This window comes from Fopius arisanus, unplaced genomic scaffold (genome assembly GCF_000806365.1).
Source record: "Fopius arisanus strain USDA-PBARC FA_bdor unplaced genomic scaffold, ASM80636v1 scaffold00003, whole genome shotgun sequence".
Taxonomy (NCBI): domain Eukaryota; kingdom Metazoa; phylum Arthropoda; class Insecta; order Hymenoptera; family Braconidae; genus Fopius; species Fopius arisanus.
In genome coordinates this window covers 425,373-451,905 of record NW_011887742.1, presented here as the reverse complement: position 1 = coordinate 451,905, position 26,533 = coordinate 425,373, and the positions used below count along the sequence as shown (strand labels likewise).

The 26,533-nt window shown below is 36.9% G+C and overlaps 4 protein-coding genes across 7 annotated transcripts; 1 reads left to right on the top strand and 3 right to left on the bottom strand.

Moving 5' to 3' along the window:
- Positions 1-788: 788 nt before the first annotated feature.
- LOC105268462 (sorting nexin-13) lies at positions 789-6,463 on the bottom strand. Of its 3 annotated transcripts, none has more exons than XM_011308047.1 (6): positions 6,096-6,463; positions 5,218-5,330; positions 5,051-5,150; positions 2,359-4,770; positions 2,063-2,277; positions 789-1,981 (listed from the first exon to the last, which is right to left on the bottom strand). In XM_011308047.1, the coding sequence occupies exons 2-6, from the start codon at positions 5,328-5,330 to the stop codon at positions 1,654-1,656; spliced, it is 3,168 nt and encodes a 1,055-aa protein (XP_011306349.1). In that variant the 5' UTR covers positions 6,096-6,463; the 3' UTR covers positions 789-1,653. The 3 variants fall into 3 exon arrangements, with proteins under 3 accessions (XP_011306349.1, XP_011306364.1, XP_011306356.1); XM_011308062.1 differs by having other exon boundaries at positions 2,359-4,743; XM_011308054.1 differs by having other exon boundaries at positions 6,139-6,463.
- Positions 6,464-7,947: 1,484 nt separating this feature from the next.
- On the top strand, positions 7,948-20,727 carry LOC105268448 (uncharacterized). The gene is made up of 10 exons (XM_011308019.1): positions 7,948-8,156; positions 13,770-13,910; positions 14,719-14,845; positions 15,058-15,175; positions 16,588-16,669; positions 17,856-17,907; positions 18,441-18,534; positions 18,932-19,804; positions 20,008-20,220; positions 20,355-20,727. The coding sequence occupies exons 2-10, from the start codon at positions 13,796-13,798 to the stop codon at positions 20,487-20,489; spliced, it is 1,809 nt and encodes a 602-aa protein (XP_011306321.1). The 5' UTR covers positions 7,948-8,156; positions 13,770-13,795; the 3' UTR covers positions 20,490-20,727.
- Positions 20,641-22,696, bottom strand: LOC105268456 (regucalcin-like). The gene is made up of 5 exons (XM_011308033.1): positions 22,588-22,696; positions 22,198-22,355; positions 21,382-21,801; positions 21,208-21,320; positions 20,641-20,988 (listed from the first exon to the last, which is right to left on the bottom strand). The coding sequence occupies exons 1-5, from the start codon at positions 22,689-22,691 to the stop codon at positions 20,758-20,760; spliced, it is 1,026 nt and encodes a 341-aa protein (XP_011306335.1). The 5' UTR covers positions 22,692-22,696; the 3' UTR covers positions 20,641-20,757.
- A 342-nt stretch (positions 22,697-23,038) lies between these two features.
- On the bottom strand, positions 23,039-26,135 carry LOC105268434 (regucalcin). Of its 2 annotated transcripts, none has more exons than XM_011308000.1 (5): positions 25,908-26,135; positions 24,465-24,625; positions 23,754-24,173; positions 23,504-23,616; positions 23,039-23,306 (listed from the first exon to the last, which is right to left on the bottom strand). In XM_011308000.1, exons 1-5 carry the CDS (start codon positions 25,958-25,960, stop codon positions 23,076-23,078), a joined length of 978 nt encoding a protein of 325 aa, XP_011306302.1. In that variant the 5' UTR covers positions 25,961-26,135; the 3' UTR covers positions 23,039-23,075. The 2 variants fall into 2 exon arrangements, with proteins under 2 accessions (XP_011306302.1, XP_011306311.1); XM_011308009.1 differs by lacking the exon at positions 25,908-26,135 and adding an exon at positions 24,741-24,851.
- Positions 26,136-26,533: the final 398 nt, after the last annotated feature.

The window sequence follows — 26,533 nt, the reverse complement described above, 5'->3', positions numbered from 1 at the left end:
ATAATTAAACAGGAAAAATGGAAAAAACACATTACAAAAAAATCAAGAACAATAGAATTCCCCTGAAATGTTGTAATTAAACAGAACTCATCAAGTATTTTCAATTGAGATTATCATTACCTTGATATAATAAAAATAATTATGATGTTGGCTGTTCTGTGGGTAAAAATCTGACGCGAATTTCGCGTTCTCACTCATTTTTTGGGATATTGTCGTGTTCTGCAGACGAAGGCCTCACATAACAGAATCCCCCAGTACCTTACGCACATTTGATTCTCCTCTGCACAATACCATCTACTCTCTCTCTCTTTCCCGCCCCATTCGACGAGGCACTCCTGCACGTTACAAAACAGAGAATTGTCGATCCTCTTCTTCCGCACGTCCTTGCACCGGTGGATGAAGATTGGTGTAAGGGGTGGGAGGCTGGCTTTTTGTTTTGTTTTTTTTTTCGCTTTTTCATCTGCGAGGGGCTCAAACCTTCAATGATCAAGTAATAACGTCCTTTGTCTTGCGGCTCCAACTGTTTTCTATTATTTTTTGGAATCAGGGGAGCAGAGGAAACTTGTTTATTTATGTCGTTGAATTTTACATTATTCATACAGCCATTTAAATAATCGGAGCAACCCTAAAAAAAGGATTTAAAAGATAAAATGGAAATTTTATTCTCTAGAAAATTGAAGAAATCAGTCAAATTAAATTGAATTCAATTGAATCAGGATATATTTAGTTTAAACCTGGAAAATTAAAAATAAAAATTGATCGAATCAAATCACTCACAGCGGTGGTTCTTCATGTTGTATAAAGATTTTTTTTTTCATTTATTTTTTTATGTAAACAGTTTATATAAGCTGTAACATTTTATACACGACATTGATGCACAATTCAATAGTTTTTGAGTCAATTCTGACTCTGTAATTATCAAGTACTTAAAAGGAAAAGAAAGTCAGTCGTGCAAACCCGTACACTCGTCTTCCTTTACTCTTGGAATCGACATGCTGTCAAATTCGTAATTCACCTATTAGAGGATATTGAAAAGTCTACTAATAAATGAATACATCCAAAAGTGCTGAATAAAATTTGAATCGAAATAAATGATTTTTACAAGTAAAAGATATAGAAAATATAACTCAATTGAGATAGTGAATAAATTCGCAATGGAATGCTTAAACATGATTTTGTCACGTTTTTGAATTCTCGTTTGACGTCACGAGTCTATAGGCAATTAAATTAATCTTAGATCTATATAATATTTTTGGCCACGATTATCATTCACTGATTGACAATTTTCACGAAAGCTGCCGATAGTAATTACGTAAGATCGTAATGTAAAAAGCGTTTTGAAATATCATTTTGTTCCCTCAATATTCATTTATCATTTTAGTTGCCCCAAATATAGAGCTTTCATTCCAGAAATAGTCAAATGCACTCCTAAAGATTTACAATTGAAAATAGAAATTTTAATTTAGCTACTTGGATTTTTCCCAGGGGCTCGGTGTTTTGAATTTATCAATTTAATTTTCTGAATAAGTTGCCATGAGATTCCATATTTTTTTTTCAATTTAGAATTAAGAATAGAATGAAGAATTAGCCATTATTGCAATGATTAATTTGAGAATTATCTCTAGATGTTTTTTATCGGTGATAAAATGTCTGTCAAGAAGTCATCTTTTTACTCTTGACCCTCGGCGATACAGAGTACAATTTCTTGATGAGAGTAACTAAGTCGTTCTGGGGAAACAGATTTTCGATAATACCTTCTAGTAGAACATAGAGCAGTCTTCTGTTGAGTACTGGACGTTGAAATAACTCAAATACACGTAATAATCCGCATCTTGTTGTTTCACTACCAATGATATGTTTCAATTCGTCGGACAGACACGAGAGGAGGGCAATTTTAGCTGCAACTCGGGTACGATTTTTTGTCTCGGTGTCACGTGGAGGTCTTGCCTCTGCTCTACCACCATTTGGCCATTGGCTTTGCCTAAAAAGACATAATCAAAAGCAGGTTTCATTATATTAATTTCATTATATTAATATTCCATTTTTTATTTTAGATTCTTACTTGAATAACTTTAAGTAAGTAGCAACATTTTTGGGGCTCGTCAAGACTGAAACATATTCAACGATTCTTCTATTCACAATATCCCCGAACATTGTTCGAATAATTTGCCTCAAGAGTGTGACAATTCTTCGCCTCAGCCACTGATTTCTAACTTTCAGATCGAATACCTCGTCCATCAAGAGGAGAATTATCCTCAGAGGTATATTGTCGTCTGTCTGTAACCCAAAAAATTCCGAAAAATAGCAAAAATATTTCCCAGAGAAATGGAGAAATTTTTTCAGAAAGATCATATTTACCTCAGTGTCGATTCCAGCTCCAACCTTGACACTCTCATAAAACATGCTATTCTTCCTGGGATTTCCAAAGAATTTGCTGATATTATCCATAACCCCATCCACCGTACTGAGCATATTATCAGGCATGGTCTTAACAGCCTGAGTGACACTCTTCATGGAGGTCTTCAAAGGATTCACCAGTGTATCAATGGTCCTGGAGATGTGACCCCCAGTGACGCCCTTGTCATACTCCCCTTGTTCCAGGAAAGCAAGCAATAAATTCTGGAGCCCCATATGACCATCCGTGATGCTCGGTTTTGTGAGTCTACAGAGCCACGCATTGAGCATCGCCATCCTCCTTTCCAAGAGCGTCCTCTCCATATTATGAAAAGCCTTCTTAGCAGGAAAAGGCAATTTCGCCAGATCGTAGTATTTCTCTTTGATTTTCTGATGTAGATCATGAAAGTCGGAGTACCTCCTGTAGATGTGCCACTTCTCTTTGTACCCAGAGTCATAGATTTTTGAAACGGCAACAGCATAGATGCCATAAGTCTTTCCCCTGTCATTCACTACTCCAGTCTCAATGATCTCAGCGGTAATCTCAAATCTCCCCTGCTGCAGTTTTTTTATAGCATTCTGATCACAAGCCGCATCATCTAGCTTAATTATCTGCTCTGCCTGGCCTTCCAGAAAGAATGACGCTGCCCCCTCATTAGCTTCATCACCATCAAATCCACCAGCTTCCCTCTCCATGCTTGTCAAACTCGCCGATGAATTGGAATTTGACTTGCTACTCTCGCAAAATGAGTACTTGATCTGGTCGTTTCCAGATAATTCCTCCATCGAATCTATCTCGTTATTAATACTCGACAGGCTGATGCCATCCAGGGACTTGCTGTCCTCCTCCTTCAACAGATCTAACTCTGCTAATAATTTTATGTATGACAAAGATCGTTTGAACGAAGGGAGAAATCTGTCCTCGTTCTTCAGTTTCTCGTAACAGCAATTCTGCAGTTCGTCAAACCAAGTCTCTTTGACTGTCTCAATTTTAATTCTCATGAGAAGATTTTTCACGAGGTTATCATCGAGGTGCAGTCTAGTCACTGCTTTTTCTCCGAGATACTGCTGATGAATCTTCATCGCTGCTTCTTTGAGATTCTCCAAATTGATATTCTTCCTTCGAAATTGACTCGACTGATTGGACGGCAGCTTTTGCAGTTCGATGTCTGAGATCTGCTGCTCAGCAGATACCCTCCATCCATAAATGTTTAAGTAGAAGTAGAGGTAGGCCTCGGCGTTGATGCTCGTCATGTAGTCTATGAAATAGCTCAGAGCGATGTTATTTTTAAGTAATTCATCAAGAGGTAGATTGACGGGTTTGTGACCTGGTACGAGAAGTCGATTCCAATCTGGTGGAATACCGAGAGATGTCTCTGCATCGAGACCGTCCTGCATGCTAATTATCCTCGTCTCCAGGATCTTCTTGACGTACAGAAGACTGTTGAGTTGCTGTTTCACTGTCAGATCATCATCTCCACCGGAGTCTTTAGATCTCAAGTGTGCAATCTCCGTGGAGACGATGTTCTTTATGGCCGTGAGCTCTTCTAAGCTGTCTGTTATTCTCACAACTGTGAGAAAAACGTCAGTTGGGAGAGTTGAATCTTTAGTACAAAGCCAGATGCACGCTTGGTTTATGTAATCTGGATCGGAGAAGAGATTCAGCAAAGGGATGATAATTGCGTTCACCAGGAGCTCGCGTAGGATAAATCTGACAGTCAAACAGTCGAAATCGGTTTTAGGGAGGACTAAATAAAGAAGAATCTCCGACAGCTCTCGCAGGAAGGACAACTCCTGCTCCTCGTTTGTGCACACGAGGTCACGACTTATCAAGTTGTTCTCCATCTGGACTTCCAGATCGAAGAAGATGTTCTCTAAGTCGTTCTCATCGTTCCTACAGTCGATGGGTTCCGTCAAGGATGTTAAATTTGGAATGTAGAATTTTGACTGCGAGTACCAGGCGATGTCTGTCTCGCTTTTGTTTCGCCGGTGACGACTTGGGGAGCGTTTCGGGGTGCCACCAGAGTTGCTGGAGCAACTCGTCTTCGGGGTCTTCGAGTTTGCTTTCATTTTGGCACGAGCTTGACGGTACAGACGCATGTGCGAAGCTGCGTCGTCAACGAGACGAGTCGTCAAGTATGGAATCCAGTCCACATCCTTCACCCGATTCGCAATGTTTATGGCTATCTTCTGGGCTGTGTCGCGAACCGAACAGGGAAACTCCTCGTCGTTGGTTAAAACGCTGTACCACGGCTCTACGTAGTCCCGGAGGACAAAATCCAGAATCTCCTGCAGTGATTCGTCGATTATCGGACTGCCGGTGACGCGCTTGTCCAGGGTAAACGTCACCTTGGATTTCGAGAGGTCTTTGATAGTCTAGCAGGTGTGAGAAAAAATCAACTAACAAAACTTCAACATTATTTTTCAAATCTAGGGGAAGGCACATTGTTTATACGATTTTTAATAAATAATCGGTATATAATGTTTCAAAAAATTGCCAGAAATATTAATTAATCCAGACCTTGAAAAATTGATTTTAATGAGTAATTTTTTTTATTCCCTCTGTAAATAAAGTATTCATTGAAAATGACGTGTGTAGTAAAAACTACTGACTTCAAGGTGAGACTGGAATTGTTTTAGAAGTTAGTGGATTTACCCGTTGTAGTTTTTCAGTCTTCTTGAATAAGTTTTCTTGGTTGAGTTTGATAGTCTTCTCGAGAGTCGGCGCATATTTTCTATATATACAAATCAGTGTTCTGGAAGTGGAAGTAAAATGAAATAAATTGAAAATTCATAAGTGATGCTTTTACACCTTTTACCTACCCTAAGATTAAAACGATGAGGCATAAAATAAGTTTGATAATTGTTCCTAGGCCGAATAATGCTACGAGAAGAATCACAAAGCCGCCAATTCCGCTATATATAATTAAATTCATCTGGAAAACAATAATAGAATGATTAATTTCAATGAATTCTTTGATTTTCTTCTTTTTTTCAACTAATTACATCATTAATTGATGATGATTCATTTGCAAATTATTTATTTTATTCCATTGATTTCTCGTATAAGAGGAGTAATCAGCTGATAAAATGCGTAAAAAAAGGCCTGATTACCCACAGCTCGTCAATCATGAGAATACTATGGCAATTATTTTCTGAGTACTGTTAATTATATTTGATAAATTTATCTCAATTTTCCACGAAAAAATGATATCGTTAAGTGACATTTCCATAAGTTTCCAGTTAAACAATTAAATTCAACTGAAACCATCAAGACACTTTGAAATAAAAAATTTTCCTCTGTATTTCTGTCTTAAACCACTCAATTTTTTCAAAAATAAAATAACTTATCAAGACGAATATTTGATAAACAAATTGTGATAATATCCTCAAAGACCCCCACAGAGCCAGAAAAACAAAAAAAGAAAACAGCCTTATCAAGAAAGCTCTGCAACAGTTAAAAAAATTAGAGATAACCGAGCGATTGTTGAGCAAAAGCTGGACAAATCTCGATATTTGAAAAGTAATTTCCATATGAGAATTACTAGAATTAATTATTATACTGACTAAAGAAAGAAAAAAACTCAATAATTTTCCACGATTGAGACGTCAAGGTGACAAATATCTACATACGTTTTCCGACAATTGTGCACTCCAGAGTTGTGCAATAAAGTCAGAAATTAATTTACGATAGCACATACCTTTGGATTCTCAATTGACCAGAGTATCCATCAGCAAACATACCTATTCGTTTCTCAATATTCGTGATTAATGAGTAATCAGTCACCTAATCGACGGTTTATTTACAATGATGGTCGATACGAGTGATGAACAACACGTATGCAACATTTTATCGATGATCATACGTCAACAATCACGAGTCGTATGGACTAACACTTGTTTCACTTTTATTATTTATCACCGGCGATTTTTCGTCACATTTTTATGCTCCAGGGTGAAAGAATGCACAACCGTTCTCACCGACGGTCGACTTGTTATGAGCTGCAATGCTTCTAGGCATATTTCAGTCTTTTTTTCTGAATGGAATAGTACCTTTCTTTCCCAACATGGCGACATCTTAAGGCCCGGATGGAGGGAATTTTTTCTCGACTGGCGACTTTACGCCCTTCTACTCCGCGGACAAAACCCGAACCTTGATCTCAACCGATGCTTTGTCGGTAACTACGGCAATCGCTGGAAACCAGGGCAACATCGGACAGTGGGGCTTTGGAGGGCGCCGGAAAATTTTTTCATTCTTTTCTTTTTAATTCGAAAAGTGCATGGAGATATTCCAGATGCCAATAAGGTGGAATGGGAGATTTATAGGGTATAGGTGCAATTTTTTTTCAAATTTATGAAATTGCATTTATCTCGTTTTCTATGGGTCATAGAATAATTTAAATGATGTGCATCAATAGAAACTCATTGATAATTGAAGATTACGAATCATGTAGAGAGCCGCTCATTACTGTCTTGAATGTAAGTCCTCAATAGCCCTGGATGTTCTCCTCATCAATTCCTCTTAAAATGTCCGCAAATGGTCTTAGGCGCTTGCTCCAACGCAGTCAGCTCAATGACGAGGAGAATCGTCACTCGTTGAAGAAACGGTACAGCCAATTCCTTTTACGACTCAGGTGTTACACCGTGAATGGTCCACATCGGTTTCACGGTCACTCACAGTCTCCGGACGCCTTCGCACACCAGAGGAATTTACCATGAAACTGCGTACTCCTAACCGATGGGACCTTCCTGGATGCTACATCCAAATACCACTGTGCGAGATCATCTTTAACACACTGACCGATTGTCTCCAGTACTAAATATGTGCGATGACATAAGCGCAGAATTAATTAGAGAGTTTGTAAGATCGTATTAAGTGCACCGAAGAACACTATTTTTATTAATTCAAATATCATTGTAAATTTATTAGACACAAGAATTTAGATGGAGTATTATTCATTCATATCTACCATATTTACCTCATCTTCCTCATTTCCTCTGATCTTCGGTCGTTCAGTCATTCAATCAACTTTTACAATTTGTCTTGATTTTTTCAATAAGTTGCAAATTTCTGGATAATAAATTGAATTCAATTTAAAAAATTATGCAGTGTAGGGATGCTGATATGTCCTTCTTTTCGTTTTCTCACATCTATGATACAATATTTTCATCACCATGTGCCGAAAAGTAACTTCCCGCACATTGCGAAAAAATAGTATATTTCGTAACAAGTGCGGAAAAATGATTTTTGGCCAGTGGGATTACACCACTCGTTTTCGGCTCGTGCTCTAAACCTCCCATACATGAAAAATCACTTTTCCGCACTTGTTATGAAATGTACTATTTTCAATTGGACTGCAATATACTATATTCCGCAGTGGCGTCACGGGTTCTCGGGGCGTTCTCTCAAGGGAACGACCTCGGAATGTCGTTCCTCCCCGAAAGGGCCCCACCACCTCAGCACGTAGGAGGACAACAATACATGAGTTGTGACAACCACTCGGCATTTGTGGCTCAAACCCAACAAAACAGGCGGAATATTGGCGCAAGCGTGTGCGCGAGGAAGTTAACGTCTAGATCTTGAGAGTGGCTTTTCGACTAAGAAGAAGAGTATCGCCAGTGGACGAGGCCAGTCTTGGCCAGACACTCTCGCCGCAACATTGGCGCTCCACTAACGCCAACGTTTATTCAATTTTCCCGGTTTCTGTGAAGTCCTCAGTTCATTGTGGAACGTCTTGGATTATTTAACGCACGCCATTCCGGTGAGATTTTTAACATTATTTATTTATCTATTTATTCATTTCGGTGAATTCAGTCTACACACCAGAATTTCTTGCGGAATATACACCAGGAAAAATTGTTACTCACGGATTAGTATATGAGGCAAAAGTGTGATGCGTCCATTTTTATGGAAAACTCATGAAATTTTGGGAATAGTTCATTTTTTTATTTGTCTGGCAAACGGTATGTAATTGCTCTTATCACTGGGTTTTAATTTCTTGTTCGAAGAAGATTCGATCATGTTTTTGCGAATTTGAAATCCTCTGTCAAACCAGTTTATTTGTTATGGAATAAATTTCATTGACAGATATATTCATCTGTAAATAATAAACGTGAGTTGCCGCATTGGAGTTGTTATCGAAATAACAAAAAATACGTCATCTCCCATTTTAATAACAAATTAATTTTTCTGAGTAATTGTTGTTTCGTGTCAACATCCTTAAAAAAATAGGAAATTCACTGAAAGCAAGCGCAATTCAACTTTTTCAATTTTACTACTCCCCAATTACTTTTTGTTTATTCCTTTTAACTGAAATTTCGCCGTCAGTTATCGTCATTCAACAGGATGAAAGCTATTAAATTACGTAGGGTCAGACGTTCAAGGATAAACAATTCATAATTTGACTGTTTGACACGCCACATTGACCCAGTCAATACCCCAATGGACTGTCAAGAATTTTTTTCAATACAAATGACAGCTGCCCATAAATTTTAATTTACCTTCCAATCAAATTCTCCGAGCTCATATGAACATTCAACAATCATATCGTTGATGTAATAATTAATAATAAATTCAATAACCCCGCAAAATTTCATGAGTTCCAACATTTATGTTGAAGTTTTCATAAAAAATGTCAACTGAATTACAAAAATAATGTACTTGCATCCTATTAATTCCCGCAATTATTTTCATTCCATTTGGTAATCATGTGCCTCGTAATCGTAATTACAGATCTCATTGCAAACGAACAACATTAGAATAACAATGACCAGTCCCAGGAACTTATTTATTTCTCGTTCCCGGCACAACCTAATTTTAGCCGAATTAGTATAGCAATAATATTTCTACGGTTGTACATAGGTAGTGAGTCTGAGTTTAAAAAAGCCCGGCGCAATGCCAAAAATCATGTGTTGGAGGTTTATAGCGCAGAGTCGTAAAGTCGGACTGAGAAGCCGAATATAGTCCGGTGTGAAGGAGTTTAGTCATCCACTTCTACTCGGTACAACACCAACTGCCCTCATGATCTTTGATGTTGACAAGGTCTCGAATGAATTACCTCGTAATCCGCAACGCAATACATCTTCGTTCCGATTAATTTCGACAATATTCCTTTAATCGGCATGGACCAAATAGGCAGAAATAAAATATCACAAAGTACCACAAAATAACATAGAAATTTCGTCAAAAAACGTAACACGAATTTATCATATTACCTTTACATTAAAATTATTATTCATTCGTAAAAAATCAGTTCCCCATAAAAATTTCATTTTCGAAATTTATGCCCCTAAAATTCGTGAATATTATTTGTTTATGGAATTATTATGGAATACCTCTGAATCTAAAAGAGAACTCGACATTTTTATAAATACCTCTTTTACAACAATTATTTTACTTTGCAAAAGATATCTTATCAAAAATTGCGATATCTCTTTTTCGTTCAGATATTTTTTCATAATTTTTTGACGGCTAGGAAATTTTCTTCATTGACCGAAAGATCATGAGCGGATGACGATTTAGCAGTCGATTATGTGATTTTCTGCGTAATTGTTCCTTAATTTTTTTTCCGCGTTGAGATAATTTTAATTGTTGGGGTCACAATGATGTCATTCGAGTGATCGGTTTGTCACGGTCGACGGACCAGATCCTCTCGACCTGACCCCAATGAGCCACTGAAATCTCGATAATCTCTAATCGGTCCACCCAAGCATCACCATCCGCTGATGCTAATATTAATTAACAAGTACCAATGACTCTACATTAGCAGAAAAAAATCCTTTCGACAAAGATGATTTATCTATGCCCAAAAAAATTGTGTCTTGCCACTTAACGACCATGAAATCTGAAAAATAATTTGATTCTAACATTATCAGAACATATTTGCTGCAAAAAAATATTCTTTCGCAAATAATTTCGTTCTCGCACTGGGACAAAAATGGTTCCAACAAAATGAGATTATCAAGACTAGAAATTATGGTTCCGTGTCAAAATATTGACACGTAAAAACTCTGTTTGAACAAGAGAATTCTTTCCTGTCGGACATTCTCCTGTCAATATGACGACCAAAATTATTAAATTCATATACGTGATCGCAGAAAAATGGGTTTTATTTCATATTTCAACAAAAATATTTTCCGATACCGCGATTCTTTTATTTGATAATGGAAAATTTTCCTTATTAAATAAATTTTCTTTGTCCAAAGTATTTTTCAATTTTTTTTCTTACTCCGTGTAATAATTAGCAACTGAAGCGCATCCAATTCCTTCTCTTTTTAATTTTTTTCGTAATATTTGACGTGCGTGGGTGACAGTTGCACTGGGATATAAACGTGTTATTGACGCGCCCACTTAATTCTCAGACACGTGAGTTGTCCTCGGCCAAATGTCTCGCAACTGGCGCCTTTCCTTTTTCATTTCTGGTAATAAGAGTCTCATTTTGGGCTCTTTGCGGTTTTTGGCTAATTCGTGAAAAAAAAATTCGATGCTAACAGCTATTTTTTGCATTAAAAAACAAATTACCTTTAGTCTATAGAAAGAACAATTGTCACCATCAAAAGACTTGCGAAGCTGAATTACGTATGCAGTGACAATTTTTCCCGAAAAAAATTACATGTACATACATTTAAAAAAAAGTGAGCATGGTGATGACAAGGGAACAATTGTTGTTTTGGCACTCTCATTTTTTCCCTCTTTCTGTCAAATTTTCGGGCCAAATTCACTTGCCAACCCTAGGATTTTCCCCTGGCCATCGATTCACTGGCGTAATTAATGCAATTGTATGCAACGTTTATGCTTTAAGTAGATATGTTTAAATTTAATTTTCATGGAATAGTCACAATAAAAATTGCAGACCATCGTGTAAAGGTATTCATTCAGTAATTTTCTTTGACATATGAGCCCGGCGACTAGAATTTCATGTACATTCAGGATATTACTTAACATTACAATAGCACAATGAAAATAAACTTTATATCACTGCAGTGTTATTAAAAATATCAATTTTTTTACTTGAAATTTAAAGAGAATTGAATCAATTGATAATTTATTTCAATTGAACTTAAATTTTATATATTTTATTTTATTTTTTATAGTCAAACGATTTTTTTTTTAATTATGAGGTAAAGAACAGAACAAAGAAAAATGTTTTTCCTATTAATATATTTATGAATTTTCAGAAATTCAGCGAAGAACTAAATCAAGTCTTTTTAGCACATAATTTTTTCTATCCTCTGGGAAGTCATGAGTAAATGAAAAAATTCTTCTGACGCAACAGGTGTCCTAGCTCTGCTCCCCATTCATGGCATTCAGCTCTCCGTATCCCACATAGTAATTATAATACGAAAACTGAGGAATGAGCCCACACCCACATCGATACATCACTCGATTCCGTTCGATATCATCGGTATTATTTGCCTTTGGGATCTCCGTCGGACGCCCACAAACTTCGACGCACAGTATTACGAGTGATCTATATCGGTATCATGGCCGATTTCAGTGTTTATACAGCTGAGACTGCGTATGAGAACGCAAATAAACCTGAGAATGGGAAGAAGAAATGGAAAATACGAATAAATTAGGGATTTTTGGTAGAAGGCAAAATGTTTCGCAAGTTCGTACACCCGGAATAATTTTTATTTTTCAAAATATCTGCAATTGCCCCAGTTGATACAAAACTATTTCGATTTTTCTTCATCTAAGAAAAATACGGCACAAAAATATTCAAGAATAACCATGAAAGTAATTGTTTATAAAAATTAATATTTTCTAGGCAAATCGTCAGTGAGTATTTGCGGAATTCAATTTTATTGTTTCATAAAAATTTGAAATTAACATTATTTCATTTGTTTATCTGTTACTGGATAATTCTTCTTAGTTACATAGAAATGAGAAAAATTGCAATTTCACTTCCTAATGATTGGAGTAATAAAGTAATTTTCCTCCTTTTCAACTCTGCAATTTGCATTTTTCATTGCATATAATCTGTCTTATAAAGTGGCAGTGCAAAAAATATTTCACAAATAAACAATTCCATCGGAGTCATGCAAAACAGATGAGATCGGTCGGCAAATGCACTGACACTGCTTTGATTTTTCCTCTCCTTTTTATTCCACATGTAATTACTCTTATCTGAAATCGAGAAGTAGTTCTGCATGTACCTATTAAATGGATATACACCCGTTACATCATACTCCTGTTGAGATTTATCAGGTTCGCTAAGTACACATACGAATGATCCCGTATTCACGCAGTTGAGCAAATTACACCCTTGATAGTCAGCGCAATATCTACAGGAGGATAATTATGCTTCAATAGCATTCCGTATTACTAATACAGCGACCAGATGAATGTGAATTGAGCTCATCCGATAGATTCCTTACAAAAAAAAAAATCACTTATTGGAAATCAGTTATTTAAAAACCTTCACTTTCGTTATGTTTATAAAAATCTCTTTAAATGAAAAATGATTTGACAAAAATTTTAGATTCATATAATTTTATACTACTCATGATATGTGATAGATTATGTAAAAATATATCGAAAGTATTATTTCAGAGTGTAAATTAAACTGAACGAAAAATGCAAAGCTATTTAAAAATAACGAGCCAGCGTAATTTTCATAATTGTTTTTGTTGGTTTATTGATAATGATAAGTAATTAAATTGTTCGCTCAGTCTTTTCCAAAATATTAGGAATAAAAATTAACGAGTGACTAATATTTCATGAATGATTAGAATAATGACCGTCTTCTTCAACTCATAAATTGTCATCACCCTGAGTGAATTTGGTGGCACCGGGTCCACCAGGTTTACCCTTGATCCAGATGAGTCATCACCTTGCTCTCACATTCGAATTCTCCGAAAGGGTCGTTTATCGTATCTACTTTTATCTCCACCCCGACGAGAAAATTTATTTCCGCCGAATATTCATTCAGTGAATAACAGAAGAACACGTCTTCCAAAGAATTAAATTATATGGAGAACAAAGTATCGATGTGTTTTTTCCCATTTTTCTGGATTCTAGTTCTAGATTCTATTCTTTTTTTGAATGAAACAATTGCATATTATGGCATCCTTATAAAATTATATGCAATAAATAATATGCACAAGATAATGATTTCCTGGATTTTTGTCCTGGATGTAATATTACAATTAATTATTCTTCGACCTCAATATTCCCATTACTCCTCAAAAAATATTTTTAGAAAATCAAATAAAAAATCAGTACACCTTGACCCAAATTGGTCCATGAAAAACGATTAGTGGAGATCCACCAGATGTTCTCCACTGATCTGGAATTCACCTGTCGTTTCGAATATCCCGACGATAAAAGAATCTGGACGTTCTGAATGTTTAAAAAAAATGTTTGTTTTCAGATTTGGAGAGGAAAAAATAGGAGGCAATGCCATCGACAAGGGAGAGCTCACATGTGAGCAGAAAATATGTGAGTCATGGTGGTGCTATATCTGGACAGGGCCACTCGGCAAACTCGGCCAGCAGCCTCGAGAACAACTTGGGTAAAATCCAGTCTGCATCGTATTATCAAAAATCTCCTTTTTCACCCTTTCACATTGCATCTTGTAACTTTATACTGTGAGATCACGTTTGGCCTCCGGCTTGTCACGGCCGTCAGTCTTCTTCATTCATTGTCTCATTTAATACTGTCACATCCTCGAGATTAAATAATCCTGAAATTGATCAACTTCTGGAGTTTATCACGGCCAGGAGTGCATTCTGTCCAGACCAATTCTTAGCGAACATCGGGAAATTCCAAGAGGATAGCGATTTTTATATATATATATTTTTTCTACAGAAAAGAGAGAACCGCAAAAAGGGTATTCATGTAAATATCACTAGCGTCCTTCAATACCAAGATATTTGCTGAAAACTGGTTAAAAAAAAAATGTTTACTCTCGGTTAACACTTCGAGAAATAATTAATTTTATTACGTAATTGGCATTGCATAATTGACGTAATTTTTGTTAAAAAGAATTCTGGAACTGATTCAATTTATTTGGGCTGTTTTTCCAGGATTCCAGAAATTTCGAGGGCAAAACTAAGTGGAGAACTTATGAAATTTCAATACTGTGCAATTATTTTACTGGATTTTTTCTGGACTTCTATAAATCTTTCGAAAATTTACAAAACAACACAATAGAGTCGTTATAATCCTTATAAAATAGGTTGATTAATGACGATAAAAAATACATATTCCTTAGAAATGGAAGAAACATAAACGGCGGAGTGACAAGAGAATTGAAAATAATTTTTTTATAATTTTTTATACCCCCTCATCATGGATGAGTAATAAAAAAATGACTTTAGATGCCCTTCTGGAGGATCTCCAAACAAGTGTTTCAAGGAGTACAACACCCAGTGGTAGACGACCAATTTCCCCGCAATATGAATACAGATCAGCCGCTAATCCCGTACGAACAGTCACTGAAGTCAGGTAAATAGTTCATCACACGGTAGAGCAAAAATAAATTTCTCTATAATTACTATACCATTTCTCTATAAACCCTATACCATTAATAATTCATAAAAACCTGTTTTCTTGGATTTATATTTAATTCCTAATTTAATTTTTTTAATTTAATAGTTGGTCAAATGATAAATTAACACATAGATCCTGGGAGTTATTATTGTTTTATTATTATTTAGATCAACCTCGCCAATTCGCACTACAACAACGACGACAGAAAAATACGTCAGCGCATCACCCGCAGGTCTAGGAAGTGGAATTCCCGGTCTAGAGTCCCTCGATGCTGAACTACGAAATGTAAGATCAACCAAGAAATCTGGTGTCTATTTCACGTATTCTATTCCTCTAACCACTTCCTCGTCTATAAACTGAATCGCGTGCAACTTTGACATTCTGACAGATCATGCGCATCGATGAAGTCACCATTTGAAATACTTTAAATTATGTTCATGTCAAGGGGCAGTAACAAATCAACGTAATTGCAAAAAGAATTTTCTTCAATGGAATATGCAATTTTTTATTTCGTCGAACTGATTTTTAGGCACTCCATGCATAGCTACAAAAAATTCCCCTTAAATTTCCATCGGAAATCGATAGTTTTCGGGATAAATCAATAATTAAGACAAACGTTTAATTGGATGTGAGCAGACTTGAGCGGTTCGGTACTAAATTAATTCTACTATTGAAACTATTGGAAATAATAATTTGAACTCTTTAAAATTCAGTGTGTGCATCACCGAGATCCACCTCAATTCATATTGGAGTAACGCCTGTCCATAAAAAATAGGTATTTCAAATGATTGAATCCAGCACGAAACAGGTACAATGCCACGATTAGGCATTCACTTGGTGGCCCCATGGTTGAACCCATGGAATTCCATGGAATTCAAATGTGCTACCAATCCGCCAACGCATGATCATGCTGAATGCTTACACTGTCGTTTTGTGTTCATGTATTATACCCACCAACAGCCAGACCTGTCTCTATGCTCTTATAAGGCGAGAGCCGGTCGAGGCGAGTCTCTTTTTTACAACACATTTTTTTTTTCTGCACCCAGTCTCTCTTTCATTGCGTATCCATCTCTCGTTTGATTCCCGTGACTCATGCTAATTCGTGATAATTATTATCCATCTGCGGCTAATGCCAGTCACCAAAAAAGCCCTGCCTCCTGTTTTCACCCGAGAATCCAGAACCTGTAGACTTTTCGCGTATTATTCCTCAGCTATCGTGGGAGTATTAACAAAATTCCTGACATTAATACATGAATTAATTATTATAAATAGTTATAGTATAGAAGTTAGTAATAACTCATTATGTGGAGAAATTATCGAATTCTACTAATTCATTAGCGAAATGTCATAAGACGAATTTTGAAGATCTGTCAAATATCGATTTATTTCGAATATCATTGATTTGAGAAGAAAATGTTAAAATACATTTTTCATTAGAAATTTAATCAGCTACAAAAAAGTATTTCAGTGTTTCCACCTAATGTCGATAGTTTTCGAGATAAATTGATGCGCAAGAAACGGAAATTTACTTGTGAATAATTGGAATGCATTCTACTGGAGAAATAAAAAAATCTTCAGATTGAAGTGAGAAACTTGTAATTGGATATTGTACAGGTGTCGTGAAGAGTTCTAATCCGTTGAAATAGTAATCAGTAAACAGAGTTGAATAATAATTATAATTATTTTGATGACTTCAGGTCCAACCAGGACAGAGCAAAACCGTAGCCTATAAACAAGTTTCGTATCAGTATAGCAAGAATCAAGATGGAAAACCTGTCGGTGAGTATCTGCGTTTACTCAATAATTTATAAATAATACCCTGAGCAAAGCTGTAAAAAAGCTATAAATCAAAATAATTTTTTACAATAATTTTATGGCTCTTGGAATATCCAAAAGAATGGATGAACCCTTCTGCTTTGTAATAATTCCATAATTTTTTTTGGTGGATTAAAAAAATAAATATTCAGGTAGTAAAAATGAGGAGCTCCTGCAAAATACGAAGAAGCTAAAAGAAAATGCTGGAAAGGAATTGAATTGGGAAAAATAATCTCGGATTTTTCAATCCGTGGATTGAGAGGGGGAAAAGTGACACTTTCAATCGGACTTTTCTAACTTTTATATCCCTCGGTGTCCTTGGTAGCTACTTTAGCTGGGTAAACACCCTGGAGGGGCCAATCCCCGTAGGTCGTGATGAAAGGTCGAGAATACACGGCCTTGACGTGAGAGCAAACTTTTCAGATGCGTTTTACCAGTACTCTGCATAACTGGTTGAATCACATAATGTTCTACTCAACCTCCGACAACACAAGAAAGGGAAATGATAATAAAATTCAGGGTCGAGTGGTTTATGCCTCGGAGATTCTATTTTCTTACAAAGAAATCTGGTTAAGATGTTAATCAGTTCTTACCGCAACGGTACAAAAAAGCTAAATGATCTGAAAAATCGCACTTGATATTATTTAATGTGTAATCAATTAGTAAGGACGTTTCATGGATTTTCGAGGGAAAAGTCAACGGACTTTTGAAAAATCGAAAATTCTCGACAATAATTTTCTTGAATTTTCCACTGCTCGAATTTCTTCATATATTTCGGTTTTAATTGAAAAACCGGAAGCCGTAAATTATTTAAAATATTGACTTCCATATCTGGAAAATTCAAATCTAACTTCTGGTGCTTTCAAAACTTGTAGTAATCTCCTCTCAAATTGATACGAGAATATTTTTTCTTCATCAAGTAAATCTCTTCTGTTAACACTCACCATTCGTTTTTTCTCTCCGTATAATGTTTCACCGTATTAGGTCAAAATCTGGAATGCTTTATGGTTCAGCCTGATTTCTCTTTGCTCACGTGTGGAAAAAATGTGCCGAGTAGATGAGATAGAAAGCGAGAGCTGAAATTGCCTGGGGTTTAAATCGCAGAAATAAGATTAGATGAACCCTGATCTATGATTTTATTATGTTGCAGATGCATTCGCCACAACTGAGAACGCATTATCAACGAACACTTCGCCATTATCGTGAGTATCAGTCTACAGAGATGATTCCATTCTCTCGAGTTTTTTTTTCATTTTCTGTAGATTACACAAAAATATCTTTGACGCGTCGGGCAATCGCCCAAGTCATTGCACAATCAACCGATTTATTCGTGATGAAAAAAAGTGGAAATCAGTGATTGATGCACTTATCGCTCTAGCGCACAGTTATTTTTTAAACTTTAGTTATTATTAAAATTTTCAAAATTAAATTCGACTGGAAGATATTCATGAAATTCACGGGCAAACAATCCTGAGGAAAAAATCGCAAGAGAATATTCACGAAGAGTAATCCGAATCTATTGACTCTTCGGATCTTAACGGGAATTCATTAGAAGTCTAATGGATTCATAAAAGTGTCGAGAGGGTTCTGACATAAATGGAATATATGGTCTTTTTAGAAGAAAACACTGCGACTGCTGATTAAATTTTTTCATACGTAGATTGCGGAATCATTCAAAGAATCGGTTTCACATAAAATCCTAATGAAAAGGAGTTTAGTTATGATGTTCTTACAGTGACGACATACATGAAAGAAGTTACGAAGAGATAATAAGAAGACGGAAGAGTCCAGAGAGGAGTACAAAGACGTCTACAGTAAACAGAGAACTAGTGAGTCCTCCCATTATTTTTTCTCCGAAAAATCATAAAAACATACATTAAAGATATTTCTGTATGCTCTAAAAGGCAGAGTACTCGTGGCAACGTTAGGAAATGCATATTTATTACCAATTAATTTTTGTTTGTTTTTGGGGAGAATAATTTGAATTTTTATATTCTTAAATTCAATTACTTACAATTGGAACAAGTAGATTTTCATCAAGGCCAATTTTTGTTACAGGCATCGATTTTTTATAAATGCCTAATTACTCTTTCAAAGTAAAATGAATAAACAAATAAATTAATGATTATGCATCCTGATAACAAAAGTATTCACAAAACTCAAGTAATTATTGAAGAAATATGATAATTCAACGGAGGTGAATAAAAAAAATGGGATGATTGACAGGTTTACGGTGACACGTACTCATCCCGGTCAAAACAACCATCGCCGTTGAGCAATCAATCGAAAGAAGTGAAAATAATTCGAGAGTCGTCAGGCTTCCCCTCAGAATCAAAAACCGTCTCCACGAATTACCACACGAGAGAGCGTAACGAAGAGTACGGAGTGGAGCGAGTGCCGGTGCCGGAGCACTTGGCCCCAGGTCCAAATACAAAAGTCACGACAACAATAAAAACCTACACCTACGAATTGCCAGGTGCCCCAGAGACGTACGTGCCCCCAGGTGGTACCGGGTTAGATCAAACTGTCTCCTACAAGATCGACAAAACCCTGGAGAGATCATCCAGTCCAATTAGATACACCAGAACCCCTGAAGTCTCCCAGAAGTCATCAGTCCTCCACAAAGAATCGAAATTCTACCACGAGGATCTCCACGGATCCCCGACGTACGGAAAACCTCTGACACCGTCACCGGTGAACTACGAGACAACAACCACCAAAAAAGAGAACTTCTACATCAGAGACGAGAGATATGAGAACGGATATTTGCCAGTTGATAGGGTTGACCATCCGGGCTACCCTGGCCAGCCTCCGTACACCGAGACAACCACCACAACTGTCATTGATAGAGTTGAGGAGCTTTATCCTGATAAACCGGGATCACCCCATGGATATTATCCATCATCACCGCAGAACACTGGCTCCAGTGTCTACAAGTACTCCAAGGAGAGCCACAATGTACATGACCGGGAGGTACTTCTGCCTAAACCATTCCCCACAGGCACTCAGCTCTATCCAGTTAATGGAAAGGCTCCGACCAATGGACAGGGCCCACCTAAGAGAGTCGATGACCTCATGGCTTCATTCTCAGACTCTGAGGTTGGTGGAGGCTATTTAATTTATCATCTTATCACTAAGGATCTCGTTTAGGCAGTATTTGAAAAAAAATTATTTGATGATACTACAAACCTAACTCAATAAAAAATGGTGAAAATACCATAGCTCACTTATTTTTTTGAAATTTATTTAATTTGTTTTGAATATTCAGTTTTATTTCTCCCTCGCATTGTTTTTTTATCCAGCGGGAGATGTTGATTGGCATTCAAAGGGAAGATAGCATGCAGAAGAAAAACAGGGTGAAGGACGAGACGCCGAAGAAGGAAGTGGACTTTGTCAAGCATTCGCCTCCAGTTGTACAGAGCAAGAACGTCGCTGGACCACCGGTTTACTATCCCCCGGGATCAACCGAGTTCCGGATGAAGGAGGAGAGTTCTATGGCGATGAAAGAGGGAGGGGTATGTATTATTTTTACGCGCATGAATTCGAAAAATAAATTCCTACAACTCCATAAGAAATATCCGAAAATTTGTGATTAAAATGAGTTACGCAGGATTTTTTTTTATTAAAAAATCGTTGTTAAATTTATTAGGGACAGTGGGAACGCGGTAAGGGAATGTACGAGTATGAGAAAGGATCCAAGAGCAAGCAAAAACAGACGAGTGGAAAAGCTGTTGTTCCCGTTTGTCTTCCACTCTGCTGTGCCATGCCCTGCACCATAATGTAACAGATTATTAAAACTAACTCTAGAAATTACCACAAAGTGTAAATCTCTGCTGCTCCAACGATTTATCGAACGATCTTCTAATTCTTCCTCTGTATGACTGACTCAATACTGATATTACAGCCTGTTTTCTAATCACAAACAATTTATCGAATAATGTAAAATAGTTTAATCAAACCTCGAGAATTTGTATGACAACTGTTCACTTCAATAAACATGTACCGATTAAATTATTCTTTAATTTGTCGTATGGAGTTATTCAATTTGATGTTCATATTTTGACATTTAACATCGGAGCTCCAGTGGTTCCGAGGCCGTGCACTGCGAAAACCGAGCCTGCTAAGGGTTGCCTTCGAAGTTGCCTCCTGGAGAGGCCCTCCCTTCCTGATGTCACATAGAGAACGTCAAGATTGGGACCACCAAAAGCTACACTTGTCACTGCCATCACTGGCAACTTCACGGCTCTGATTTCTTTTCCGGTCTTAGGGTCAACCTGGATTACCTGGAAAAATATTGATTGCAACGTGAGGATTGAAAAAATCTTGTTTTCCTTTTTAAAAAAAAAATTGCTTTTCACTTCGACACATTCCGGAATGGCAGTTTGGTTCAGATTATTGAGAATCAATTTTTACAGAAAAAAGTCAATTTTTTATCTATATATTTTCGAAAACAGATTGTCTTTTAAACAAAAAAAAAGTATTACTCAAAAAACTTTGCTTACTCGTCCACCGGAATGTATCGCCACCCATAGGTGTCCTTGTGCATCAATAGTCATGCCATCAGGGACTTCATCCTTATGAATTTTCTTGAGAGTAAAAACAACTCTCTTATTAGCTGAAAACAAATACATGAGTTTGACATAATCTGAAGGTAAACAGCATTTGTTGTAGCATACAGATATTCCCAGTAGAAACATTGTAGTTGTACGCGACGACCTGGAGAGTAGGTGAATCGATGTAGTAAAAGGTTGAATTATCATGACTCCAGCAGAGTCCATTGCTGATGGACACTGGTGAGATGATTCTCGTGGGAGTTCCATTAGGTGAGAATCTGTACAAAGATCCCAAGTTATCGAGTGCTTGATTTCCCTTTGAGCCCAAAGAACCGGCCCAGAAGCGTCCGGCTGGATCCACTTTTCCATCGTTGAATCGAGTGAAATTGCGGTCCTTGTCGATCCTGGATAGAACCCTGATTCTGGGATTTGGATCGTTGTACTTGGGGTTCCACTGAACTTCCACAAGATCTGTGCCACTTCCAGCCCAGAATGTGTTGTTTCTACCAGCGACGGGGACAAACACTCCCACTGGGCCGTTCTCTGGAAAGAAATTGGCCCAATGATCCATGAAGAAATTTTTCCCAATTTGCTTAGAAGTTCATTCTGAATAGTTTGAAAGCGTCGAAGAAGCTATAGTCTGCTCGTCACGCATGAAATTATTCAGAACACCCGGTACTCTCACGAACTTCTGTTGCATATTTATTGGAAATCTACACGAATTCTCTTCAAATTTCCTCGGACTTTGGTAAAAATGAGAAAATACCTCTGAACCCATGAGAAATAACGAAATTTTCGATAAAGGTTCTTTTGTAGAATTTAGTGAGAGCTACAAAAAAGGTTTTGCAACCATTTTTTTATCTTTCATAGATCCAGAGATATTCATCTACCGACAAATTAGAGTTTCTCGATTATGAAATTCCACGGATTATAACTCACTTATGTATGCCTCAGTAACTTCACTGGTCCTTGGGTTCAAACGCATAATTTTCTGACTCGTGATATCTACGAAATAGAGAACTTGAGTAGCTCTGTCCCAATGAGGACCTTCAGATAGCACATGGGGCTCGGTCACTGGAACTATTCTCAATTCTCTCCTTAATAATCAAAAATATTTCATGAACATTCCCTTATCAATTTTGTTTTATCCTAAGCCACAATATCGCGAAAATATTTATCAATTTTCCTGAGCTGATGGATCAACTCATGAACATTAGTATCTCGAGTTCATACCGAGTTGAGTATTTATCATTTACGAATTAATAATGAGAAAAATACTGCAGCGATGTCCCCACCAGGGATAAACATCATACAATCCATAATACATACTGCTTTTGATCTCGACTCGCCTCCACCACCGCCAGTCCCAGGACCAAAATCCATAAATTCGTCATGACCGAAAGACTTCTCACCTCAGAAATGACTGATGTCATACCTTTAGAATCCGGAAATTTATACTTCGCACATAGATAAGGTCTATTTTTATCTCCGTCGAAATAATTTAGCCTGAAATGATATATGTGTCGTCTATCGCCCCGTCACTTGAGTTTTAATGCAGGGTAATTAAGAGTAAATTAAAGCAGTTCGAATATTATCTGTTGACGATATGTTAATAACAATTTCCGAGAATGTCATTGGCAACACCACTAGCTCAATAGTTGCAACAACTAATCCGAAAATTTGAAAATAAAATATCTGTAGAGTAAAACATTTAATTTATTGATATTTTAACAGTTTTTTATCGAATTCAATGTGGAAGGCGGCAGCATCGCAAATAACATAACACACTCAATAAATCATTTATTCTTCCTCCAGTTTTACATTTTAGCATTGAGGGGCTTTACACCTGATGTCCCAAGACCGTGAATTGCGAAGACATATCCAGCTGCAGGCTGTTTCTCCAGATCAGCAGTGGAGAGCCCGTGCTTTGCTGATGTCACGTACAGAACGTCGTATTCAGGTCCACCGAACGCTGCACTCGTGATTCTTGCCGCTGGCATCGTCACCGTCCTCAGCAGCTTCTGCGTCTCCGGGTCAATCTCCAGGATCTGAAACATTCGAGGGACATTTTCGCATTCAAGTCATTCAGATAATAAAACCACTCAAATAAAAAAATCTTGAATTTACAAATTACGAATTGGAGATAAAGTTTGTAAAAATTGGTGGAAATAACACAAAAAATGGAAAACTTGAATTTCAATAAGTATAATACTTTTATTAGGAATAAAAAAAATTGGATAATTACCCTTGCTCCGTCCCAAACAGCGACCCATAGATGTCCATCCTTATCAATGGTCATGCCGTCTGGTACACCGGGTACATCATTCTCCTTGAAATTGAAGATCACCCGCTTATTCGCTAAAAACGAGAGCCAAAATATTTGTCAGTTATTCCAGTGGCAATGAAAGCTAATTAAAGAATAATCAGCCATAACACAGATAATTCTCTGCGTATGGTACTTTCCATTTAATCGTACTTTTTTTTTATCTACTCACAGATATCTCCAGAGTCCACGTCGTAATTATACGCAACAACTTCGTGGGTCGGTGAATCGATGTAATAGAAGATCTCGTTATCGTGGCTCCAGCAAAGACCGTTGCTGATGGTTACGCCATCGAGAACTTTGACGGGTGTTCCATCCTCTTGAAATCTGTAAAGAGCCCCCTGATTGTCAGCGACCTGATCATCCTTTTCGGACATGGTTCCAGCCCAGAAGCGTCCAGCTGGATCGACCTTGCCGTCGTTGAATCTGTTATTGGCACGATCGGCGTCCACCGTGGACAACACCTTCACTTCTGGATCTGGATTGCTCGTCGAAGGGTCCCATTGGACTTCCACTAGGTCTTTACCAGCTCCAGCTATGAATGTGTTCTTCTGATCGGCTATGGGGACAGCTACTCCCACTGGTCCATTCTCTGGAGGAATCAGGGATTCAATCAGTTATCAAATATCTAATATCTGATATATTGCATTTTTCAAGAATCAATTGATCTAATGAACTTCAAGAGAAATAACTTGAACTCTTTATGTGATATCATTAAAAAATCGTACAAATTCAGGAAAGTGGTGAGAATGAATTAAAATTCTCAAGATCATGAGACAGATGCAGCGGCTTCTGAAAATTCTTAAAACACTAGACACTGACTGCATTCTTGAAAATAATCGTTTTGAAAGTTGAAGACCTATAAAATGATTTTTATTCATACTTATATATGTTTCAGTGACATTCTTCGTGGAAGGATCGAAAGCGAAGAACTTCTTGGCGTGAATATCCACGAAATACAGAAGACTGTTGTCCTCGTCCCAGTGAGGCCCTTCACCGAGATCATAAGGCCCTGCCACTTGTTCGATACTGATATTGGAGGCCCTGAACAAAGGAAAAATTCGATTAATTACTACTCACGCTAGCAATTAGAGTAACAATTTCAGATAAATGAACAAGAATATGCCGATCTATTGGTGGGTTTTTAAAAGATATTTACATCTTCGGAACTATTTAATGAAGTTTCTATGGCAGTCGTCTTAGAGACTGGATCTGTCGACTGGTGAAGGAAACTTGTGACTTCAATTGGTCGTGTCCGATATTTATAAGCGTTGTAGCAGACCAATTGCTACACTCACAGTCGCATGTACAAGGTGTTATGTCACAGAGATTAAATCCCTCATAATCTCCCCTTTTAAGAAGATCCTCCTATCACCCATTATCTCCTCCCCCAAGAGCAACTCAAATTTTGGATGGTGAGGAGGAAAATTAACATTCAAAGATAGAAGGAATTTACATAATCACGTGCAGATGTCATTGGAGAAAATATATCACAACGAAATTATTTTTTTCGATGATTAAAGCTAATCCCGCCGAGAATTTCTACTACATCTGTGTCCGCTAATTCAATCCCTGTTACTGACGCAAATTATCAGGTCGTATAGCGAGATGATATATGGAATTATTGATAAAAACTAGGATAAGTGCATTTTTCGGTTTAATCGATTAATGATTCACGACATGTAAGCAATTCGAAAAAATAAAAGCTTGAAAACATTCACTTATCGTAGTGTACGAATCCATGAGGCATGCGGTACGCTCGGTACATTTTTTTGAAGAAAAAATATGAAGACTAGAAATTATTTTAATATTTGTAGCTTAGAAATAAATTAATCCAGATCAAGATTCCCGAATTGTAATGGAAAAGAAATTCAATTATATTTAAACGATGATTAATAAAAAAGTATATAAGTATTTGCATTAAAAAGCTGTGGACTATCTTGTAATAAGTCAATTTATTTGGCAATATTTTGTGATACATTATCGTGAAAGAAGTTTTGTTCAGTTTTCGGTACAATAACAAATAAGAAAATGAAGAAAATATGTGACATACATCTGAGGATATTTTGTTAATGGCGAAGAAAGGCTTTAACGGACTATTAATTATTTTTCAACCTGGAATTTTACTATCATAGTATCTGTTACATAATAAAGATATAATCTGATGCTGCATATTCTGATTTCTGTTGGTCGAAAGAGGTGAAAGTGGCATCGGGGAAATTAAATATCGTATAGTACCGATTCATTGACAATTGAATGAAATTTGCGAAAAAAAATTGTGTGTCCATATGACTCAACTTCCCCTACTATTCTGACTTTTACTTACTGTCCGTGAATACCGAGGATTGTCACAGAGATCACGAACACTAAGGTATTCATTATTAATTTATTATTTACGAAAATCCACACCTTCCACCCGACGTAGGAAAACTGAGCAGTCCCCGAAGGAAATCGTTTACTTTTATATCTTAACAATGGGGAAAACCTTGTAAAAATGAGTTTTACAGGTCCACAAAACACCGCAATTCGCTACTTCTACATTCACTAACCAGTCGAGCAAAACGAGTTTCAATGATTTTCCCGAATTCCGGGGATTTAAATGCTTCGTCCTGCCGCACTCATCATCTTCACTGTAAACATAAACAAAAATTAATTCATTACCGAAAATATTGCTTCAACTGGTGAAAAAAAATGTTTGCACCGACTGCAAGCTGCCGACACTCAAAAATTATTTTTATACTGTGAAAATTTTCGCTAAAAAATACAATCGGATAAATAATTAGCTTTTTATATGCACATGTCTATTGTTTGTTTAAAAAATCGCAGTGTGCTTATTTCTTCATTTTTTGTATGCAGAAAATTTTTCTCGTGAGATCTTTTCGAAATTCACTGCGTCTTACAGGACTTCCCCGCATCCACTAAACAATCGGGGGAATTTTTCCGTCACTCGGG